General features: G+C 43.0%; 1 protein-coding gene across 4 annotated transcripts in view; it reads right to left on the reverse strand.

Moving 5' to 3' along the window:
• Positions 1–20,261, reverse strand: part of smap1 (small ArfGAP 1) — a 150,087-nt gene that overhangs the window by 51,972 nt on the left and 77,854 nt on the right. For 2 of the 4 annotated variants that reach the window (XM_080740512.1, XM_080740511.1), the window contains exon 1: positions 19,854–19,914. Coding sequence is in view for 2 of the 4 variants with exons in the window: in XM_080740510.1 (XP_080596636.1) it covers positions 19,854–19,931 (78 nt within the window). In the remaining 2 variants the exon portion in view is untranslated. Of the gene's footprint in view, positions 1–19,853; positions 19,932–20,261 lie in introns of those variants that run through there. The other 2 variants (XM_080740510.1, XM_080740509.1) reach the window with 1 other exon arrangement.

The raw sequence follows: 20,261 nt of genomic DNA on the forward strand, positions 1-20,261 counted from the left end.
AACAACGTACTCCAGGCGGTGCGCCGCTCTATTGTCCACGACACTGCGAGCGGCTACCGAAGCCCCCCTGTATCCACGAAGCCCAAACGAGTTACGAGGCCCCCCTGGGTCCACGAAGCCCCAAGCGGCGCGAAGGCCAGCGGACCTTGGTCCTGCTCTTCGCCCCCGAGCGCCGCAGGCGCGAGTGGCCGCGAAGAGCGGGCCAGGGCCTCGCGGCCGGCGGAGCGCCGCGCGAGTTACGAAGCCGTGGTGAATGCAATCGTTATATTTATGCCCAGGCCGTAAGGCCTGGGCAAGCGCACGTTAAACGCCCTGTCCAAGTGACTACAATGGAGCTAATGGCTAGGCTAGGCTAGGCTAGGCTAGGCTAGGCTAGTAAATAAAGAGTAAACACTTCCGGTCTGCGGCGAGTTCAAAGCGTGACGTAACTCTCTTATATACACTCTGGTGAATGGCAGAGCAGTGGCTGACGTCGCCATCTGGTGGTGATTAGTGTGTGGTGAACGTCAAAACGAGTGCTCCTTGACAACTTTTACTGGTTTCTTGAACATACTGTAACATATATATACATATATATATATATATATATGTGTGTGTGTGTGTGTGTGTGTGTGTGTGTGTGTGTGTGTGTGTGTGTGTGTGTGTGTGTGTGTGTGTGTGTGTTCAGGAAGCTACGCAGCCCTCACACCTACATTGTACCGCTAATCCCACTGATATGCCCATACAGTATATGGATATCTTTCTATCCGTTGTATCCGTCCCTTTTATGCACATAATATGGAGATCCCTGATGTCATCAGTATACATTTTTTAAGAGGTGCTAGTCAATACGTGAATTTGTGTGTATGTCCATGTGTATATGTCATAGTATATTAGAGAAACAGCACATTCGAGACGCGGAGCACTCGTGGTGCGGCACGGGGCGGAGCAAGCGGTCGCCACAACAACGTACTCCAGGCGGTGCGCCGCTCTATTGTCCACGACACTGCGAGCGGCTACCGAAGCCCCCCTGTATCCACGAAGCCCAAACGAGTTACGAGGCCCCCCTGGGTCCACGAAGCCCCAAGCGGCGCGAAGGCCAGCGGACCTTGGTCCTGCTCTTCGCCCCCGAGCGCCGCAGGCGCGAGTGGCCGCGAAGAGCGGGCCAGGGCCGCGCGGCCGGCGGAGCGCCGCGCGAGTTACGAAGCCGTGGTGAATGCAATCGTTATATTTATGCCCAGGCCGTAAGGCCTGGGCAAGCGCACGTTAAACGCCCTGTCCAAGTGACTACAATGGAGCTAATGGCTAGGCTAGGCTAGGCTAGGCTAGGCTAGTAAATAAAGAGTAAACACTTCCGGTCTGCGGCGAGTTCAAAGCGTGACGTAACTCTCTTATATACACTCTGGTGAATGGCAGAGCAGTGGCTGACGTCGCCATCTGGTGGTGATTAGTGTGTGGTGAACGTCAAAACGAGTGCTCCTTGACAACTTTTACTGGTTTCTTGAACATACTGTAACATATACACATGGACGTCCCTATCCGTATGTCCCTTTTCTGATTGGACAATATAATGATGAGCTCATATGTACTGTATGTCAACCCCTGTGACATGTGGGTCTATGCATCATCATCATACATCATCATACTGTACTTTGCGTGCTACTCGAACACACACTGTTTCTTCAGGAACAGTACTTTCTAGTGCAGGGGTTTTCAAAGTGGGTGCCGTGATGGCAGTCCAGGGGTGCCGTGAGATATTTGGAATTGATTTGGACAAAATATGAAAAAATATTTTGTATCATTTTAAACTTGTACAAGTACAAAGTTATTTTCAGTCAGTTCTAATCAAAATGGCTATTATCTCAAAGTCTCCATCGCAACATAATCGCTAGAATATTCTATAAATATAAGGTGTTGGGAGTGAAAATAATGTAGGGGTGCCTCGGATGAAAAAGATATTTATAGGGGTGCCCTGAGCCAAAAAGGTTTGGGAACCCCTCTTCTAGTGTGACACGGGTGTTTAAAAACCTCTTCTATTGTAATCTTTCTGAGGAGGTGTTGTGATTATGGCAAACGGCCTTGTATAGCAAAAAAGTTGTGCAAGTCACTGAGGCTTCTCGGATAGAGCAGCAGCAGCCTCACTATCTCTCTGGAAGTCCTCCCTCCATCTGGCTTTCTTCTCCAAGTTCTGGCCTGTGAGAGACTCATGGCGGCCTGCAGCCCGCTTGCCCAGGAACACCATCAACAGACAGGCCCCTATTGTAGCCACCATCATCCCGTAGCAGGCTTTCACTCGAACTCTGTTTCTGGCAGCATTAATCATTTCAAAAGACACAAGCTCTGGGATCTGGTCTACAGTCTTGAAGCGTCCAGACCAGATCAATATCTTCCTATCCAAATCTGACGGTTTGTAGCCCGGGAGCCTGAAGTCAGGGCAGGGTGAGTGTGCTGGGACAGCAGTTGGAGGCTCTGGTTTTTCTACCGGGATTTTATTGCACAAACGTCTTATGCTTGCCGTCTCCACAACCTGTCTGCGCCATTGACCAATTAAGTTACCAGTGACAGTCCAAGATTTGATTAAATTCATAATGTTTACAAGATAACGCCATGAAACAACGGGGAAATAAACAGCGTCAACAGCATACTAAAAGTCAAACTAGATCTCTGAAATAATCAGTCTTATTGAGCATGCCACCACCCAGCAACACACACGTCACACAAAGCCCATGGGTTGGTGCAATCAGGGAAGCCGATGTCTATTGATCCGCCTAATATGGCAAATTGATCGCTACAGCAACCACAGCCCACGTCAGCCCAGGCAGGCTAGGGGAATTCTCTGTGCCCATGCAGTGGCCTGTCTGTTAGATCACAAGAACAGTATCAGTATTATTGAGTGGTGCTAACCGCTCCTACATCTGGCTTTGTCTGTACTGTATGTATGTACAGTATATACAGTATGTACAGTATCTATGTCCGTCCCACACTTGGCACATTGGCAAAGGTTCGCGGGACGCTTAATCAAATTTACTCATAAAAGGCACCACTCACTTCACACTGGTTGTGATTTTTTGTATTGCAAAATCAACTTTGTATACTGTAGTGTATCGGTTACAGTTGTGCAGTGAAAATTAGTTTCAGCTGTTCTGTCTTTTTAGACATTTACAGATAGTAAATGTAATGAGCTTTGCATGCTTTACATTTAATAGAACCGGACATCAAAAATTCTATAAACATCACCAATAAGAACAGCTGTTTTCCCTGCAGTACTATGTCACAATTCAAGTATGATGTGTATGGATTGAACAATAACAATAATAATATAGCAATATAATTATAATTTGTACGGCTATTGTTATATCTTGATTAAACATTGAGAGATGCATGCATGAACTATGCTGAAAGTAATTTTAACCTCTGCTATTGCAAGCTTGCAAGGAGGTTTTGCTGATGATGATGTCATCTAATTCTGATGTGCACTGACCCCTGCAGGATCAATCTTGTTTCCTTGACACGCTTCCAACCTGCAGAGTCAACCATGCTATCCCCCTGTGGAGCTGGTTATAGGGATTCAGCGTCTTGCTCAAGGACAAGGATATGAAGCATGCAGGTCACTCTGGTTGGACGGCAATTTCTCTCCATGCTCAGTGAAAGTCACTCACGACTAATGAATGTCTGAATCAATTAATTCACCAAAGTCACAAAGCAAATAGTAATAATAATATTATAATCAGCAACCCTCAGTAAGCCGGTTGCAAGGTGTTTTCAATGCAGTGCCGTACACATCTCTCTGTGTTTGAAGATCCAGGGATAGTCACTCAGGCTGCACGCTTTTCAGACTGGGGGGTACATGTGAAGGTGTGCTGGCGTACTTAAGTGTGTGTGTGTGTGTGTGTGTGTGTGTGTGTGTGTGTGTGTGTGTGTGTGTGTGTGTGTGTGTGTGTGTGTGTGTGTGTGTGTGTGTGTGTGTGTGCGTGCACGCGTGTGTTGAGAAACAGTTCCAGCTGACTGTTATCCACCAGTGGTACATATCTAGTTATTGATCTGCTTCCCAGTGTCTCCACCATCGAGCCAGACTGCAACACACCCTCTGTATGTGTGTGTGTGTGTGTGTGTGTGTGTGTGTGTGTGTGTGTGTGTGTGTGTGTGTGTGTGTGTGTGTGTGTGTGTGTTGGTCATTAGTTCCTTTGGCTGCCCTTCACACCAGCCGCTCAAACGATCCCCCTTAGATACATTGCGTGTGTGCTTCTCTCACATCATTGCCCAGGATAATGCACGTGCCTTGTTGTTTGCTACTGTCGACTGGCTAACAAACCCTCCTGTGTCATGTAGCCTCTGAACTTCTATCCAACAGAGCTGCACCAGAGCCTTCTTGAATGACAACATTCTGAAAAAGACCAAACTGAAGTAATAGTTTTTGGAGCCAAGGAAGAATGATTAAAGGTCATTGCTCAGCATCAACTGGTAATGTTAAAAAAAAACCTGTGCCATGGTATCAAACACGACACACCGTGCATATCTCCTTGTATGGGCCTTTCTGTCCATGACATCAGCTGTGGTGATGTCGGTCTCTGCGTACTTTCAATGACGTTAGTCTTGTGTGAGCTAGTGAGTACTGCATACACAGGGACACATATATAGGGACATCTCCATACATTAAGCTCTGAAACGGGGGAAATCTCGCTTTTGCGAACGCCCATCATTTCGACCGGAGGGTTAGCGACTCACTCCACGGAGGTTAAGGTTAAGGTGAGGGTTAGAGTCGGGTGTCGAAAAGATGAGATGAAGTAACAGCGACACGCTCCCCTGAAACGTTGGTACTGCATACATAGGGGGACATACATTGGGACATAGGGACCTACACACAAAGTCAAACGTAGGAGCCGTTAGCACCGCTCAAAAACCACAGCCAGAAATGTTGGTATAGTCAGACTCAGACCTGGATTTCAACAGCTACGTTATTATAAGACAATTTCAAAATCGGCCTACTATCACGATCATATTATTAAGAATAAAGGACTTATGTTTCTGCAAGATTTGAAGAAAAAAAACGTGTCCATGCATACTTCTTCAGTAGACTCGACTACTCTAACAGTGCTTGACGGGTCTACCTAAAAAATTGATGTGAAGACTGCAGTTGATTCAGAACGCTGCTGCTAGTCCTTAGTAGTACCAAGAAAGTGTATCATATGTCTCCAGTTCTTGGATCTGTGTGTCAAAGAATTATTTCAAAATACAACTGTTGGTTAATACTGTAGCATGCAAGAGTTGTCTGGGATTCTTGAGTTGTCTGGGACAGGCCTGCTTTAATCTGAACCCAGAGTCAGAGCTAAATGTGGAGAATCAGCGTTCATTAGGAGAAAACTACAAGTCTGCAACCCTCTGTTTCCTTCCTATCAGGTTAATAGGTGTTTCCTATTTGGGAGATAGGCATTTCCTGTGTATGTTAGGGTGATAGGTCCTCTGCCTTTTACTGTGCTTTTTACATTGGATGCCATAATTAAATCCACGTACAGACTGAATGGAGCGTCGGACTCGCTTGCGGTTGGGATTTCACTTCACCACACTAAAGATCACATGTGCGCCCGTCACGCACGCCGAAGTTCGCGAGCACAACGCACACGCACGCATGCGTGCCGGTAAGTTGAATGCATTTAACCATTAATAATGGTATCCAATGTGTTAACCGCTCACATACCGCGAAAACGTCACTGGTTTACCTGGTAACCATGGTAACCAGTTAAGACGTTCCCAGGCGTCTATACTTTCTTGTAAACTGTAATTTAATTGAACTACTTTGTTCTTATTATTAGTATCATAGTGTACAGTATTCAATGTACATCTGTTTTCTCTTAATGTCTCAATGCTTAATGTTCTAAGTAAAGCTCAATTGCCTTGCTGTTGAAATGCGCAAACAAATAAACTTGCCTTGCCGTGTGTGTGTGTGTGTGTGTGTGTGTGTGTGTGTGTGTGTGTGTGTGTGTGTGTGTGTTCACATGGATTCCTCTGAAGGCTCATCTGTGTCCAGATGTACCAAGGAATACTAACAATCCCTAATGCCCTAGACAGTGCGCGCACACACACACACACACACACACACACACACACACACACACACACACACACACACACACACACACACACACACACACACACACACACACACACACACACACACACACACACACACACACACACACACACACACACACACACACACACACAAATAGATGCACAGATAAACAACCCCCCAATCCCATAGAACTCATGATGGCGCAAACGCGTATACTCCGTCCCCCACAATGCAATGCAGCAGCTGTGTTTTCCATTCAGGGTGCAGCTCTTGTTCCCTTTGATAACTTATTCATGGGCTGAAAGAAAGACAGCACATGGCTCCGTACCAATGGGACAACGTCAATTTACTGTTTGGACAGAAAGAGAGACAGACAGACAGACAAGGAGATGAGGTAGACGTAGAGAACAAGACAGAGAGTGACGGGAGGTGGGGCAGATGGAGATGACAAAGACAGTGACAGTGAGAGGTAGAGAGACTTGGAAAGGTAGAGATATGAGAAAAACAGATGAAAGAAACACGGTCAGAGAGAGTGAGCGTAAGTGAGTATTTTCCTTCATAGAAAGCATATTTGTGGCACTGTAGAGTCTAGAGTACTGTACTGTACCTCTCTATTAGACGCGCACACGCACGCTCACACACATACACATGCACACACCTGCACGCACACACAAACACACACAAAGACAGAAACACACAGAGCTACCAGCCTCCAATCACTGCTGGAGCTTAATTAGTGCCTACAGGCATTGGGCAGGGAGGAGGGTGAGAGAAAAAAGGTAGATAGGGAAGACGGGGGGAGAGAATAGACTGAGGGATGAAGAGAAGGGGGGAGAGATAGAAGAGAGGGAGAGAGAGACGAGTGTAGAGAGAATGAAGTGAGAGATAGAAGAGAGGGAGAGGAAGAGAGAGACAAGTTGAGCTCACTCAAGACCATGCATATACTGTAGATTCCTCACATGAATGCAGAGCAGCACAGGAGAGAACATCATGTACATACTGTTCAGCTGGATTATGCTATGTGTATATACTGTAGTAGGTAGATATCTTAGATGTTTGCTGCCTATCCCTGACATGTTTCTATTTACCGTTTGATTCATTTTCTACTTGCTTTCCCTGTTCCCCCCTCTTCCTTTTTCTTTTTCTCTGCCTGAAAACAATAAAAACCACGGCGCTTGCACAAAAATGAATTTCACCTGTATACCTGTGTATTGTGAACATCAGAGACAAATACTCAAGATTCTGCTGTGCCTACTGTACACTGTACATGCATTCAAATGTGTATGCAGTTTATCTGCATGATTACAATGTCTATGTATCTATTCTAGTATCTATATGTAGTTATCTATCAACTATCTACCGTATACAGTCTAGTTAGTACATCTACAGCATGGCAACTATCTGCCTATCTAAAGTAGATCCATCCATTGTTCACCAATGTAATATATATCCATTGTGTCCATGTATCTCTTAATCCATCTATCTCTCTAAGGTAAATTAATACCCTGAACAATTATCGGACAGCAACATGGGATTAGAGTGATAAGAGAACAGAACACATGCACTGACAGTAACATTCCTAGCTTCAAAATGACATTGCAAGTACAGATGCAAGGAGTGTTAAGTAAGTAGCAGGCAGGGTGGAGGGTGACAATAGGACCCAGATTGAGAAAGTGTAGAAATTAGGTGAAGTCTACCATCTCCCTCCCGGCTCTCTTACAGTCCATCTCAATAAACACAAACACAACCACTCTTCTCTGAACACCAAACACTGAGAACTATTTGCAGATGCAGCCTTAAAGATAGATACATAGCATCCAGGCATACTGACAATGAGGAACAGTGTTCGTAGCTGAACATAGCTGTAATGGCTTAGCTAACTCCTAATAGCTCTGCCTGCGGCCACTTTCAGATGATGCATTGTGTCGAGGCTATCTGAATATTCAGGACGACGGTGAGAAGCACATACTCAGGGATTTCGGAGCCCCGCTATTTCTCACGGCCCGCGGGCATCGATTAGCTTGTATCTCACGGATGCGTCTCATCTGGCTTCGGATATACTACATCTCTCCCTCTCTCCCTGGATGTCTGACTCAGCCGCTGATCTCACTCGGTGTTATCTTTCAGAGTACTATGAGTCGGGGTGGGCGGTAATGACCAGAGGACCCACGCAGGAGTATTTGGAGTGGTGTCTGTGAGGAGGTCATGTAGATGACTTTGGCCTGCTTGGATGAGATGAGATTTGTAATAGGGAGGAGCCGGGGGCAGGTACAGGGATCAACACAGCTCAGAAGTTAAAAGTGGGTGAAATTGCTGTGGAAAAAAGATGGGAAGCATTAAGAACCACAGCAGAAACTCCTTGGCTGAACAGGGGGGTTGGAGCGAGGGCGTACAGTAATATGGAAAAACTATTTCCATCAAAAGAGTTGTTGAATTTTTTTGGCACAGTAACACAACAATAAAAGTGAAATCAAAATGCTGATATGATAAAACCCCAAGAAGCGGATGAACAAAATCAATTACCAATGTTCAGACAAGATTTTTGTCTAACTAATTAAGGCATTTATGGAAACATTTGAGCTCTAAGCAAACAAAACAGATGACAACCGAAAGAAAATAAATAAAAGAAAGTCAACTGATTAAAGAGGATCACAGCGTGGGAAAAGGCAGCTTATTCAATGCAGTACTTTAGAGCACTGCTGAGATTTGAACACGACTGAAAGTTTTGACAACTGAGCTAATCTCTCAAGACAGATTCATTCTACTAGCAGTAAAGTCTGTCAGCACCACTGCCATAAACATGTAATGATGTTCTAAGTAGGAACCAGTAAGACTCCCTTTTCGGGAGATAAGCGACCGTCAGGTCGCATACACAAACTTTAGAAGGCAATGGTAGCCAATCAGGAGGGAATATGGGAAATGGGACAGATCCATGTTGACTTTAGAGATACTGTGTACCACTTTGCGTGATTTTAGGGCAAAATCTGTAGGAGCAGTGTCCAGAAATGTGTTTCGCAAGAATCGGCCTCATGGTGGCGTTAGAAGAGGGCCATGTGAGAAATGAGGGGTGGAGGTTGTGGTTTGGCAACAAAGGAGTGTGTGCGCAAAGTTTGGCATATAGGGGCAACGGTGGCGGAGATATGAGTAGGGCAAAAGTGTGACGTTACATTACGTTGCGTGACGGACAGACGGACGGACAGCCGGTGGAACTTTTCATAGTAACAGCGACCTGGCGGTTGCAATAAACATAGAAGCACCCGAATGGGTTCCCAGATTGCTTCTGAGCTAATAAGAGCCTGCCTGCTTGCTCAGGGGAGAAATACATTTTTTTCACCGCATCTAAAGGTCTCAATAAATGAGAAGGAGACCAAACACAACCACCAACCATTCTTAAGAAAAACTTTCTTGTTAAGACACACTAATGTCTTATTTGATTTCAACAAGTCTGTTATTTGAGTAAAAATAAATACATGAATAACAAAACAAAACAAAAAATACCCTTCTGCGCCCCAGCATTCCTTCAGGCTGCACTGGCTAGATTAGAAGCATTGTGAATTGAATTTACAGTCAATAACTCAACATAATCTGTTCAAAATGAACGGCAGGTGTGGATTCTCTTTCACCGTCAATTCTGTGAAGAAAATGCATTTACGTTTAACCAGGTGTTCTCATTCAGAACGGCTTGAAAAAAGAAAAGGCTAAACGAAACAGAGCCTAATGGTACATGAAAAAGACGTGGGTATATTTCAAGTGTATTAGTATAAAGTATAAATTGTGTTATTGCTATGGTTTCCACAGGCGATTCCGTGTCCATTTTGGCATCTTTTGCGCATTCCTGTGTGTGTGTGTGTGTGTGTGTGTGTGTGTGTGTGTGTGTGTGTGTGTGTGTGTGTGTGTGTGTGTGTGTGTGTGTGTGTGTTGGCTTGTGTGAGGAAATGCATAAATGCATGTTCTGCCATAATAAGAGAGGTCACTGAATAATGTGTGTGCACGCATGCGCACATGTACATGTATGGCCGAGATAGTGCAGTGAATATGCAGTGAAAAAGATTTTGCTTTTTTGTGTGTGTTCTGCTCTTCCCCTGGCCTTGAGAGCAGCATAAAAGCTTTGTTGTCGCCCAATAGGGATGGGACGATAATTGTTATTATCGTTTTGTGGAAATAGCTTTTGTTGAGCTTCAAATTCAGTACCACTTAAACCCTCTATAAAATGTACCTGTAAATGTACCTGTACACCCCTTAATTCACTCTAAACAAATCAATACACCAACAACGTGTTGTTAGCTTGTAGATCAGCTATTGTTGTTGAACATTCCCCCCAGAATAGGGATGCAATAGGGTTAACAAAAGTAGCATTCTAAGTTTAAAGCATATTTTGATTATCGTGACAATATTGTTAATCGCGTTAACAAAAAGCAATAATCTTGACATCTTATTTTCATAACATCCCATCCCTACTGCCCAAATGCGTTCAGGAAGCAACGGAATAGAGGGGGAAAGGATTGAAAGGAAACATGAATCCAGCGTGTGTAAAGAGCCCTGCATAGCTCCAGATGCTCTGCATGTACGGTACAGTACAGTACGCATCTATTTTTGAAACGGTTACCTGGGGAGGGGAGAGGCCCGACCCCCTCCCTCCGTCTCCAAGGCTTTCAGCACCCGCTTTCATTGCATTACATCCCACACCCCCATCACACTCACCTTCTCTCTTCCTCTACATCCATCCATTGTTCCATCTGTGTGTGTGTGTGTGTGTGTGTGTGTGTGTGTGTGTGTGGTGTCTACTAATTCCTCAATGTCAGGCAAAAACCTTGTACTGTATATCCATATTTCATCTTTACTCTCTACTTCGTGCTATCATAGTGTGGCGCCAAAATAGGTGACAATTGCCAGTCTACAACCTCACAACTTGTCTTGAGCTTCAGCTATTCTCGCAATTCTTTGAAAGAAAATGTGTTTTTTTGGTAAAAGTTTACCGATAATGACAAGCCCAAAATAGAGCTAGAGCTTGTAAGTACTGAATAATAACTACATTGGAACTACATTTCCAGTTGTTGAAACCTTTTGCAAAAGGTTTCCATCCAACAGCAACAATTTGTTCCTCCATTTGATAGTGAGGCAGTGAAAAGAGAGCGAGAGAAAGATGAGAAAGACAGCAAGACAGAGAGAAACCGAATTAGAGTGTGAGAATAGAGCGCAAGGAGATGTAATGAGTGACAGAGAGAGAGAGAGAGAGAGAGAGAGAAAGAGAGAGAGAATACGAAAATTAGGTGAGAATGAAGTGAGAGTAGAAGGAAATGTTTGACAAAAGGGCTCCAGAGATGCAATGCGTGAGAGGAAGACGGCCAAAAACTGTGTGTGTGTGAGAGAAAGAGAGAGAGAAGGAAAGAGAGAGGAGCATACGCTGTCAGCATGTTTCTCTCTGCTTTACTCTTACAGATTATACAGCTTTCAGCACGTCAGCATGCACTTAGACTAAACATCCCCTAAAGCATGGGTACGTACACAACTACACACACACACACACACACACACACACACACACACAGTCCTTAAATATCTCCTTGACACTGCAGCTCATCGACAGCAGGGGCTCTGCTGATAAGAAGGAAGAAAGGAAGATGAACTAAGGCACAAATCCACTGGCGACTCACAGACAGACACACACACACACACACACACACACACACACACACACACACACACACACACACACACACACACACACACACACACACACACACACACACACACACACACACACACACACACACACACACACACACACACACAAATTCTGAAATACACATGCTTGCACACAGCCCAACAGGCAAACACATGCACACACACAGCGCAAGAGTACATAAAGAAACAGTTACATGCACACACACATTATGTACAAAAGGCAGTCATTGTAACGTCGCACATGCACAAATCTATTGCGCAGAGTCTCAAACACTCTCACACACACACACAAATCAATGTCCTATATGCCTGTAGATCAGCTGTGGGGCTGCAATGTACAGCAGGCTTTGCTTCCAGTGTCAAGACAGGGTCACTCACACACACACACACACACACACACACACACGCGCGCAAACTAGCTGATAGAAATGTTCCCTGTTCCCTGTCTTCAGAGCAGCTCTACTGCAGACTTAGCAACTGACACAGGAGCAGATTTTGTGCCTTTGCTGAATATGCATCTACACTGCTGTTCCACCCCCTCAAGGAGCTGTCAGCACTACTGCAGGATAGATGAAGCCAGCGTGCGTGTGTGTGTGTGTGTGTGTGTGTGTGTGTGTGTGTGTGTGTGTGTGTGTGTGTGTGTGTGTGTGTGTGTGTGTGTGTGTGTGTGTGTGTGTGTGTGTGTGTGTGCGTGTGTGTGTGTGCGTGTCCATGCCATTTACAGTTCTTTTACATCTCGCATTTTCATTAGCGACATTTTTAACATTAGTTTATTGGGTTTTTTAACAAGCATTCATTGTATGAATCAGCAAAGTATTTTAACAACTGATGTTCGTATTTTGAAAGGTAGATGTTTTGTATCCTTAGCTGCTATGGATCCCAGATTTGTTTGTTTTTCCTGCAATTTACTTCAAATTTGTTTGAAGTAAAGTAGTTTTATTCTTTGTTTCAAAATACATAATTATGCAGATTGTTGATAAAGATGTACATTATCTTGTGTAATAAAAAAAATCCCATATGTATTTTAATGCATTCAAAAATAGAGAGAATGATAAATGCCTGCTTAGAATGAAAAGCATGTTTGTAGATAGTGGAATCGGATGCCTTTTAGGTTAGAGAGTTAACTACATTAAATCATGGATATGGGAATCTTTGAGGAGAAGAATTTTAAAAACGGTTGATATTGGCCTATGTCATGTTTTGTTTTCCAAAATACTGGAATCAATATTGGCAACAACAAAAAAATCGATATTGGACGACCTCTAATTACCAAGATCTGAGTGTCTGGACATACTGCCAAGATGCTACATGCCAATAAACTCAAGCAAACTGATTAAGTATTCAAAAAATAGAATCTTGTTTATAATTTCTGATTACACTGAAACAGTCAAGAGCAGTAACTGGGCTATAATTAATTATTCCCTGTTCCCTAGAAAACGCCAACTAATGAAAACAAATGTGTCTAGGCCTAAAACCTACAGTATATAGTTTATTATAAGTCAATTGGATTCCGTCCCAAATAATCAAAAAGGCTTACATTGAGCCTTTAACCAGATATCAAGCTGTCAACTGCCAGAGTCTCTTGGGAGATAGGAGATCGATAGATGTCTTCATCAAAATTTCATCACATTGGATAGCTGCCCCACTGCCTACTGCCCACTGCACTTTATTACACTATCAAAGAAAAAAATGTGTTTCCTTTTGGCCAAATCCCACATAATAAAAAAGATAATAGAGACTGCTTTTCTATAGGAGATTGTTCAGCTTTCAAGTCGTCAATGTGACTTTCAACAAGTTCTCATTTTAAGAAAAATTAAGGGAAAATACAGGTGGGCTCAATTTTTCATTTTGGAGCAGCTAAATAGGTAATCTAATTATTTCCACTATTCCACATAGAAAAGCTTATATTTCTTGAAACATCCCATTCATACTGAGCTGTTTCAGAAGTGCTGGTGTGCAGCATTTCATTATTTTCCATGGAACGGTGTACTCTGGTGGTTCAGATGCTCTCTGCCCTCCAAGTGACTTACCAGGTTTGGGATTTTTTTTGTATGCTTAAATGTAAAAAAAACTTTTCCACTTTTTCTATTTTGGCAAACTGTACAAAAGTAGCAAGATGGTGGAGAAGCTGACTCACTCTGTATCTGAATTCCTGAAATTGTATACGGTTTGCAGATTTTCCTTTAGTATAGGCCATGTTCAGCACACAAGGAGTCTCCTGCCCAATTTAATGTGACAATCTCATATTTTATCATTGTTTAATTTCTTTAGTTTGATCAATGCTGGAGTCACAAATTACAGTATCTGTTGTGTGGCATAAAGACATGTTAAGAGTATTCACTCTGTCGCTTTGATGTAACATTTACAGTTCACTTGGCTTTTCACTGAAAAAGCACTAAACAAATATTCTGTTTGTTACTGGTGAAAAGGACTCACGATTGCTTCACACAATGCTCATAATCGATGAGATTGAGTAGTCTATGAACCTGCTCTGTCGATAATAAGGATTATTTTAACCCAATGAAGTACAAATGCCTGTTTGCCTGTAATTGCCTTCATACCAAAATGCCATACAGTACAGTATTCATGGGTTACATTTGTAGTCGTAAACAGCCATGTTGAGGACCAACAAAGGTGTTTCAATTTGTTTGATTGGCATGGAACTAATGTTCTATGCCAATCACAACACCTGTGTTGGTCCTCAACATGACTGGTGTAGGACTTCAAATTTAACCCATGAATATCATGAACGCAACATCTAATCATGTCTCTATAGAGCCACCTAAGAAAAATATATATAAAAAAAGCTTTCACTTCTGTTCATAGAGGCCACCACACAAGCTCTATTTCTGTTCACATCTTCCGCATGTGTTTTTTTTTTTTTTTATCTTCACCCAATGACTGTACAGCCCTGGGTAGGAAACCCAGCCTGGCAGAGATCTGCACTCTGACGAACTCACTTTTCTAGTTTACTTCCATAGCTCCATTTTAATTGTTTCTTTTACTGGGCTTATAACTATTGTCATTTCATTGTTTGGAGAACACTTTGTCTAACACCTTGTTTTGAAAGGGGAAAAAGGTATGCTAATCAGCTTGTATCTACACGTAGACGAGAAAACAAATTGTTTCTCACTTTCTTTTAATACAAAAAACTCTACTTATGTAAACAAGGGATTGGACCTCCAGTCTCAGGTGAGAGGTAATACAGGGCCAGCCCACACAGTGATGAAATGGTTCAGCACTGGACAGCACCACTGGACAGCGCCACTGCCCAGGCCACGCAAACTGTGCAGCTACAGTACACATGTCGCCTAGGCCACATCATCAATGGAAGGTATGTCCCGAATTTCATCCTCACTCAGTTTGAAGTGCTGTCACCTGTGCGCTGTCTGACAACACTGAATTGGGTGATCAAAATGTGGATTGTCTCATTGTGTTGCTGGCTCTCCTTCCCACTCAAAAGCGAACATTACTCCACTGTTTTCCCTGTCAAACATTTCCTATGTTTTTTATACATTACCTGATGGCCAAATATTCTGTCTCCTTTGTAGGCAAATTAGGAGAGTGACTGAATCTTACGAATCTGCCAATTGTTTGTTTGAAAGCCCCGATTGGAAAGAACTTTATTTAGTTTTGTTTTTGAAACTCTAATGATAGCACTTACCCAAAGTTGCCTTACATAAAAGAAAAAGAGACAACTTGTATGAGCATGTATAAAAATAAAAATAAACTTTCTGTGGGAAAATCCAACATCTCATTAAAAGTACTGAATTTTATTTTAAGGACCACAATCGGAGGTGAAGCAATGCTTTCTACTACAAATTTCCCCTTAATGATCTCTTTTTTACTTGCCGGTAACGTTTCTTGGCTAACACTTGTCCTTGGGATATATGTTTTGGACAAATCCAGTTGACTTCATTAGGCTGCTGAAGGAGTGCACTACACATACTATTATATGTGCAGCTTCAAGCAGCGTCGAGATACAATATCATCCTTAGCCTTATAATCTTGTAGCCTAGCTGGAGCTAGACATCATCCCCACACATGTTAAAACCTATGGTTAAAACATGGAGGGGATCTATACTGCAGTTACTAGTTAGCTGCATTAGTATAGGCTGGCCCCAGGCTAATAATCTTGTCGATGTATTCTCAGCATTCTTAGTCAATGTACGTGAATATCAAATAAATCAAGAACAACATTGCAAAGTTTCCAGTTAAATTCCTCTTTATCTGTCACTCAATGTCCTGTCAAAATGCAAAGATGTTTCTTTGCAAGAAATAGATCCACAAGCTCACAATGCGTTACATGCAGGGTTTGTTCATGTTTGTAAAATGTGAAAGTCATAGAATATTGGACATAAGTGGTTCAAGAAGAAAGTAGAGTGGCTATAGTTTCACAGAGGCTACAGCAGCCTTGTGTCCTGTCAAAGTGCCCTGGAGCAAGTCTCCTCCCTGTTCACTCATGGTAAGCTGCTCTGGATATCTGGAGCCATACCGTAACACAGGGGTCTTCAACGTTTTCAGGCCAAGGACCCCTTAGTTGAGAGAGAGATGAAGCAGGGACCCCAATGACCTTTTCATAGATTCCATATAGTTTCATCATTTGACAGCACAATCAATGTATTTTGGATTCATGTCAATTTGTGTTTAACCACTTGAGCCGTCATTACTAGTAATAAACTTGACCTTTTACTCTGTACTTAGTCTGCTCTTTTCCCCCTCTACACCAGACCTCTTTGCTGAAAATAGCCGATCTACAAGCTTGTAGATCTGCTATTTTTGGATACAGGTCTCAGAATATGGACACTAGGGTTCAAGTTGTTAATATAAAAAGCATTGGAAGATTTGGAGGACCCCCTGTAGTAACTCTGAGGACCCCCTAGGGGTCCCGGACCCCCTGTTGAAGACCCCTGCGTTAACAGCAAAGGCAAGATGTTCAACATTGCAAAGTTTCCAGTTAAATTCCTCTTTATCTGTCACTCACTGTCCTGTCAAATGCAAAGATTTTTCTTTGCAAGAAATAGATCCACAAGCTCACAATGCGTTACATGCAGGGTTTTTTCATGTTTGTAAAATGTGAAAATCATAGAATATTGGACATAAGTGGTTCAAGAAGAAAGTAGAGTGGCTATAGTTTCACAGAGGCTACAGCAGCCTTGTGTCCTGTCAAAGTGCCCTGGAGCAAGTCTCCACCCTGTTCACTCATGGTAAGCTGCTCTGGATATCTGGAGCATGAGCCATACCGTAACACAGGGGTCTTCAACGTTTTCAGGCCAAGGACCCCTTAGTTGAGAGAAGATGAAGCAGGCACCCCCACAACCTTTTCATAGATTCCATATAGTTTCATCATTTGACAGCACAATCAATGTATTTTGGATTCATGTCAATTTGTGTTTAACCACTTGAGCCGTCATTACTAGTAATAAACTTGACCTTTTACTCTGTACTTAGTCTGCTCTTTTTCCCCTCTACACCAGACCTCTTTGCTGAAAATAGCCGATCTACAAGCTTGTAGATCTGCTATTGTTGGATACAGGTCTCAGAATAAGGACACTAGGGTTCAAGTTGTTAATATAAAAAGCATTGGAAGATTTGGAGGACCCCCTAGACTCTGAAAGTGGAAAAATTAACCTGCCTATATAATTTGTAGATGGTAGGGTGTTTCTTATCCAGAACCATCCGGTACTTCCGGCAGGCTTGAGACTGATTCCTTCTCCTTATGCTGTCCCCATCGTAGCTTACCTCCCCCCTCTGCCTCAATAACAAAAACTATGAAGGGAGAGGTTGAAAAATAAATAGAGCATATAAAGTATATTAAGTGAAGGAGTGCTGCAGACCTTGATGTGTGTGTGTGTGTGTGTGTGTGTGTGTGTGTGTGTGTGTGTGTGTGTGTGTGTGTGTGTGTGTGTGTGTGTGTGTGTGTGTGTAGTCACTAGTCAGTCAGTTATGGAATGCTGGGGACTGTGTGTTGTGAGAAAATATATTCTACTGGTCTCTAAAGGTCCCACTGCCTATTGCCTATATACTGTACATGTCTATTCCCTGTAGAGTCACAGTACGTAAACTCTATCAGTCACGCACGCAACGCACGCACACACAGCAGTGCCGTTGAAAACTACATTATTCAGTGCTCAGTGTTCCCCAAGCTGTGGAATTACTCGGAAATCTAACCGTGACCCAGAAAACACACAAACGCGCACACACACACACACACACACACACACACACACACACACACACACACACACACACACACACACACACACACACACACACACACACACACACACACACACACACACACACACACACACACACACACACACACACACACACATATTGTGTCCTGCTCAGACTCACAAAAATGTGCATGCAGCCATGCACACACAGAGAAAGAAATTGATATCTGCACACACACACAGAGTCACAAAATGTACAGACAACCTCACACACACTCATGATGAGCCTACAGTGAACATGTACGTACGCATTCTCGTAAACAGTTACATATTCACATTCAGAAATACACACACACACACACACACACACACACACACACACACACACACACACACACACACACACACACACACACACACACACACACACACACACACACACACACACACACACACACACACACACACACACACACACTAATTATTCAGTGACCTGAGCTATTGTGATAGAGCATGCATTCATCTCACACACACACACACACACACACACACACACACACACACACACATTATTCAGTGACCTCAACTAGTGTGACAGAACATACATTTACATCACACCCACCCACACACACACACACAGTCACACACACACACACACACACACACACACCCACACACACACACACACACACACACACACACAGCCCTCATTCTAACAATAGCCCGTAAACACAAAGCATGATGAATGTCACTGCCGTACCCTGTACTTCATCATTCTCCCCTCTCTCTTCCATTTCACTCCAGCAGTGCATCAGTAACAACTTTTCACTGTCGCTACTCGCTACCGAGTTTCATAAATGAACATCTTTAAGTATCAACCTATATTTTAGAGTCCATTCATTCCTGTACATGTACTGAACAAGGATAAGTTGAAATAATGCAGCAACTATTATTATATTTAACCATTTAACTATTAACCCAGTTATGATCAGTTAAACGGTTAAATGTAATGTTATTTATTTATGTCTAGGTGCAACAGTACATTTTAGTGGTGCCTAATTAGTCTACGAAGCTGCCAACTGCTTTATGATTGCTGCCGTATACAAACACACTTGAGAAAGTTGATAACCACGACTGCTGTGAGATTTTCATTTCAAAGCCGTTTCAAAACAGAGTATATATCGGTTTTACAACATACTGTAATTATGATATGAATCAATATTTTTGCTGCAGGTCAATTTCAAGTGATGCCTGCCACATCATTGCTTGACGGTGTGGTGCGCTACTACGTGGTGGCGTGGTGCGTTTACTTGACTCAAGGTGAATTGTCAAATTATATAATTTTTGTTTCACCATTTTCATTTCTCTTGAAAATGGTGCAACGATTTCCGAAATTTCGAAATTATTTGGTCAAAATGTTTCAATACTTTTACTGCCAATTCCATACTGATTGGATCATGACCATGAATGTTCTTCACCCATTTAGACTGGGAACGCATTATTACGCATTATTTTGTGCTTTAACTATTGAAAAATAGCAAATATACAAGCTCACAGCGTGGCATCGAGTGCCGCGCTGCAAGCTTGTAGATCTGAATGAAAATGTGTGCAAGTCTTTGAATATTTCAAATTCTGTTTCAATGTCAGTGGTGCTCAAACATTTTCATGTCAAGGACGCCCAAAATGATATGTATTTAGCCACGGACACCCATCTCAAAATATAGTTCCAGGAACCCCCCAGAAGCAAAGTTTTAGTTACAAATGTTCGCTTAAAAAATTACATATATTCAATGATTTGCACACATTTTCACAACTTTTCAAAAATAGCAGATCTACAGGCTCGCAGCCTATTTTTCAATAGCTAAAGTATAATATAATTAAGTCCCCTCCACCTTGGGCCCTAGTAACTCAGTCCCACTTTCCCCCCCCTTGTGACGCACCTTTGTGTTGCTGCTGGACCTGTCCACTTTTTCAGAGTCCTTCTCTCGCTTCTTCTCCTCCTTTTTCTCCCGTTCCTTCTGTGGAGTGAAGGATACAGGGCATTATTCAGACATAATGTTTGTGGATATGAGCTAGCCTCGGGTAACCAGACTATATCACTGCGTGGATATGAGTCTGATACTTCTATCTGCTACATGGAAGGTCTTTTTCCAAGGGGTGGGTTAAAAAAAACTGGTTCTGGACACAATTATTTAGACCAGACCAATACTGGGCCCGGATTGGTCACCCAACTCTTCGGGGTGAGGAAATGTACTGAGCGGGGCCAGACCCAAATCCACCATGGGCAAATGTATTTTGCACTGGCGAATTTGTCTGATTCCAGGCTGGATATGAGCATGCATTAAAGA

Source organism: Nannobrachium achirus (genome assembly GCF_963921795.1).
Source record: "Nannobrachium achirus genome assembly, chromosome: 13".
NCBI classification, from domain to species: Eukaryota; Metazoa; Chordata; class Actinopteri; order Myctophiformes; family Myctophidae; genus Nannobrachium; species Nannobrachium achirus.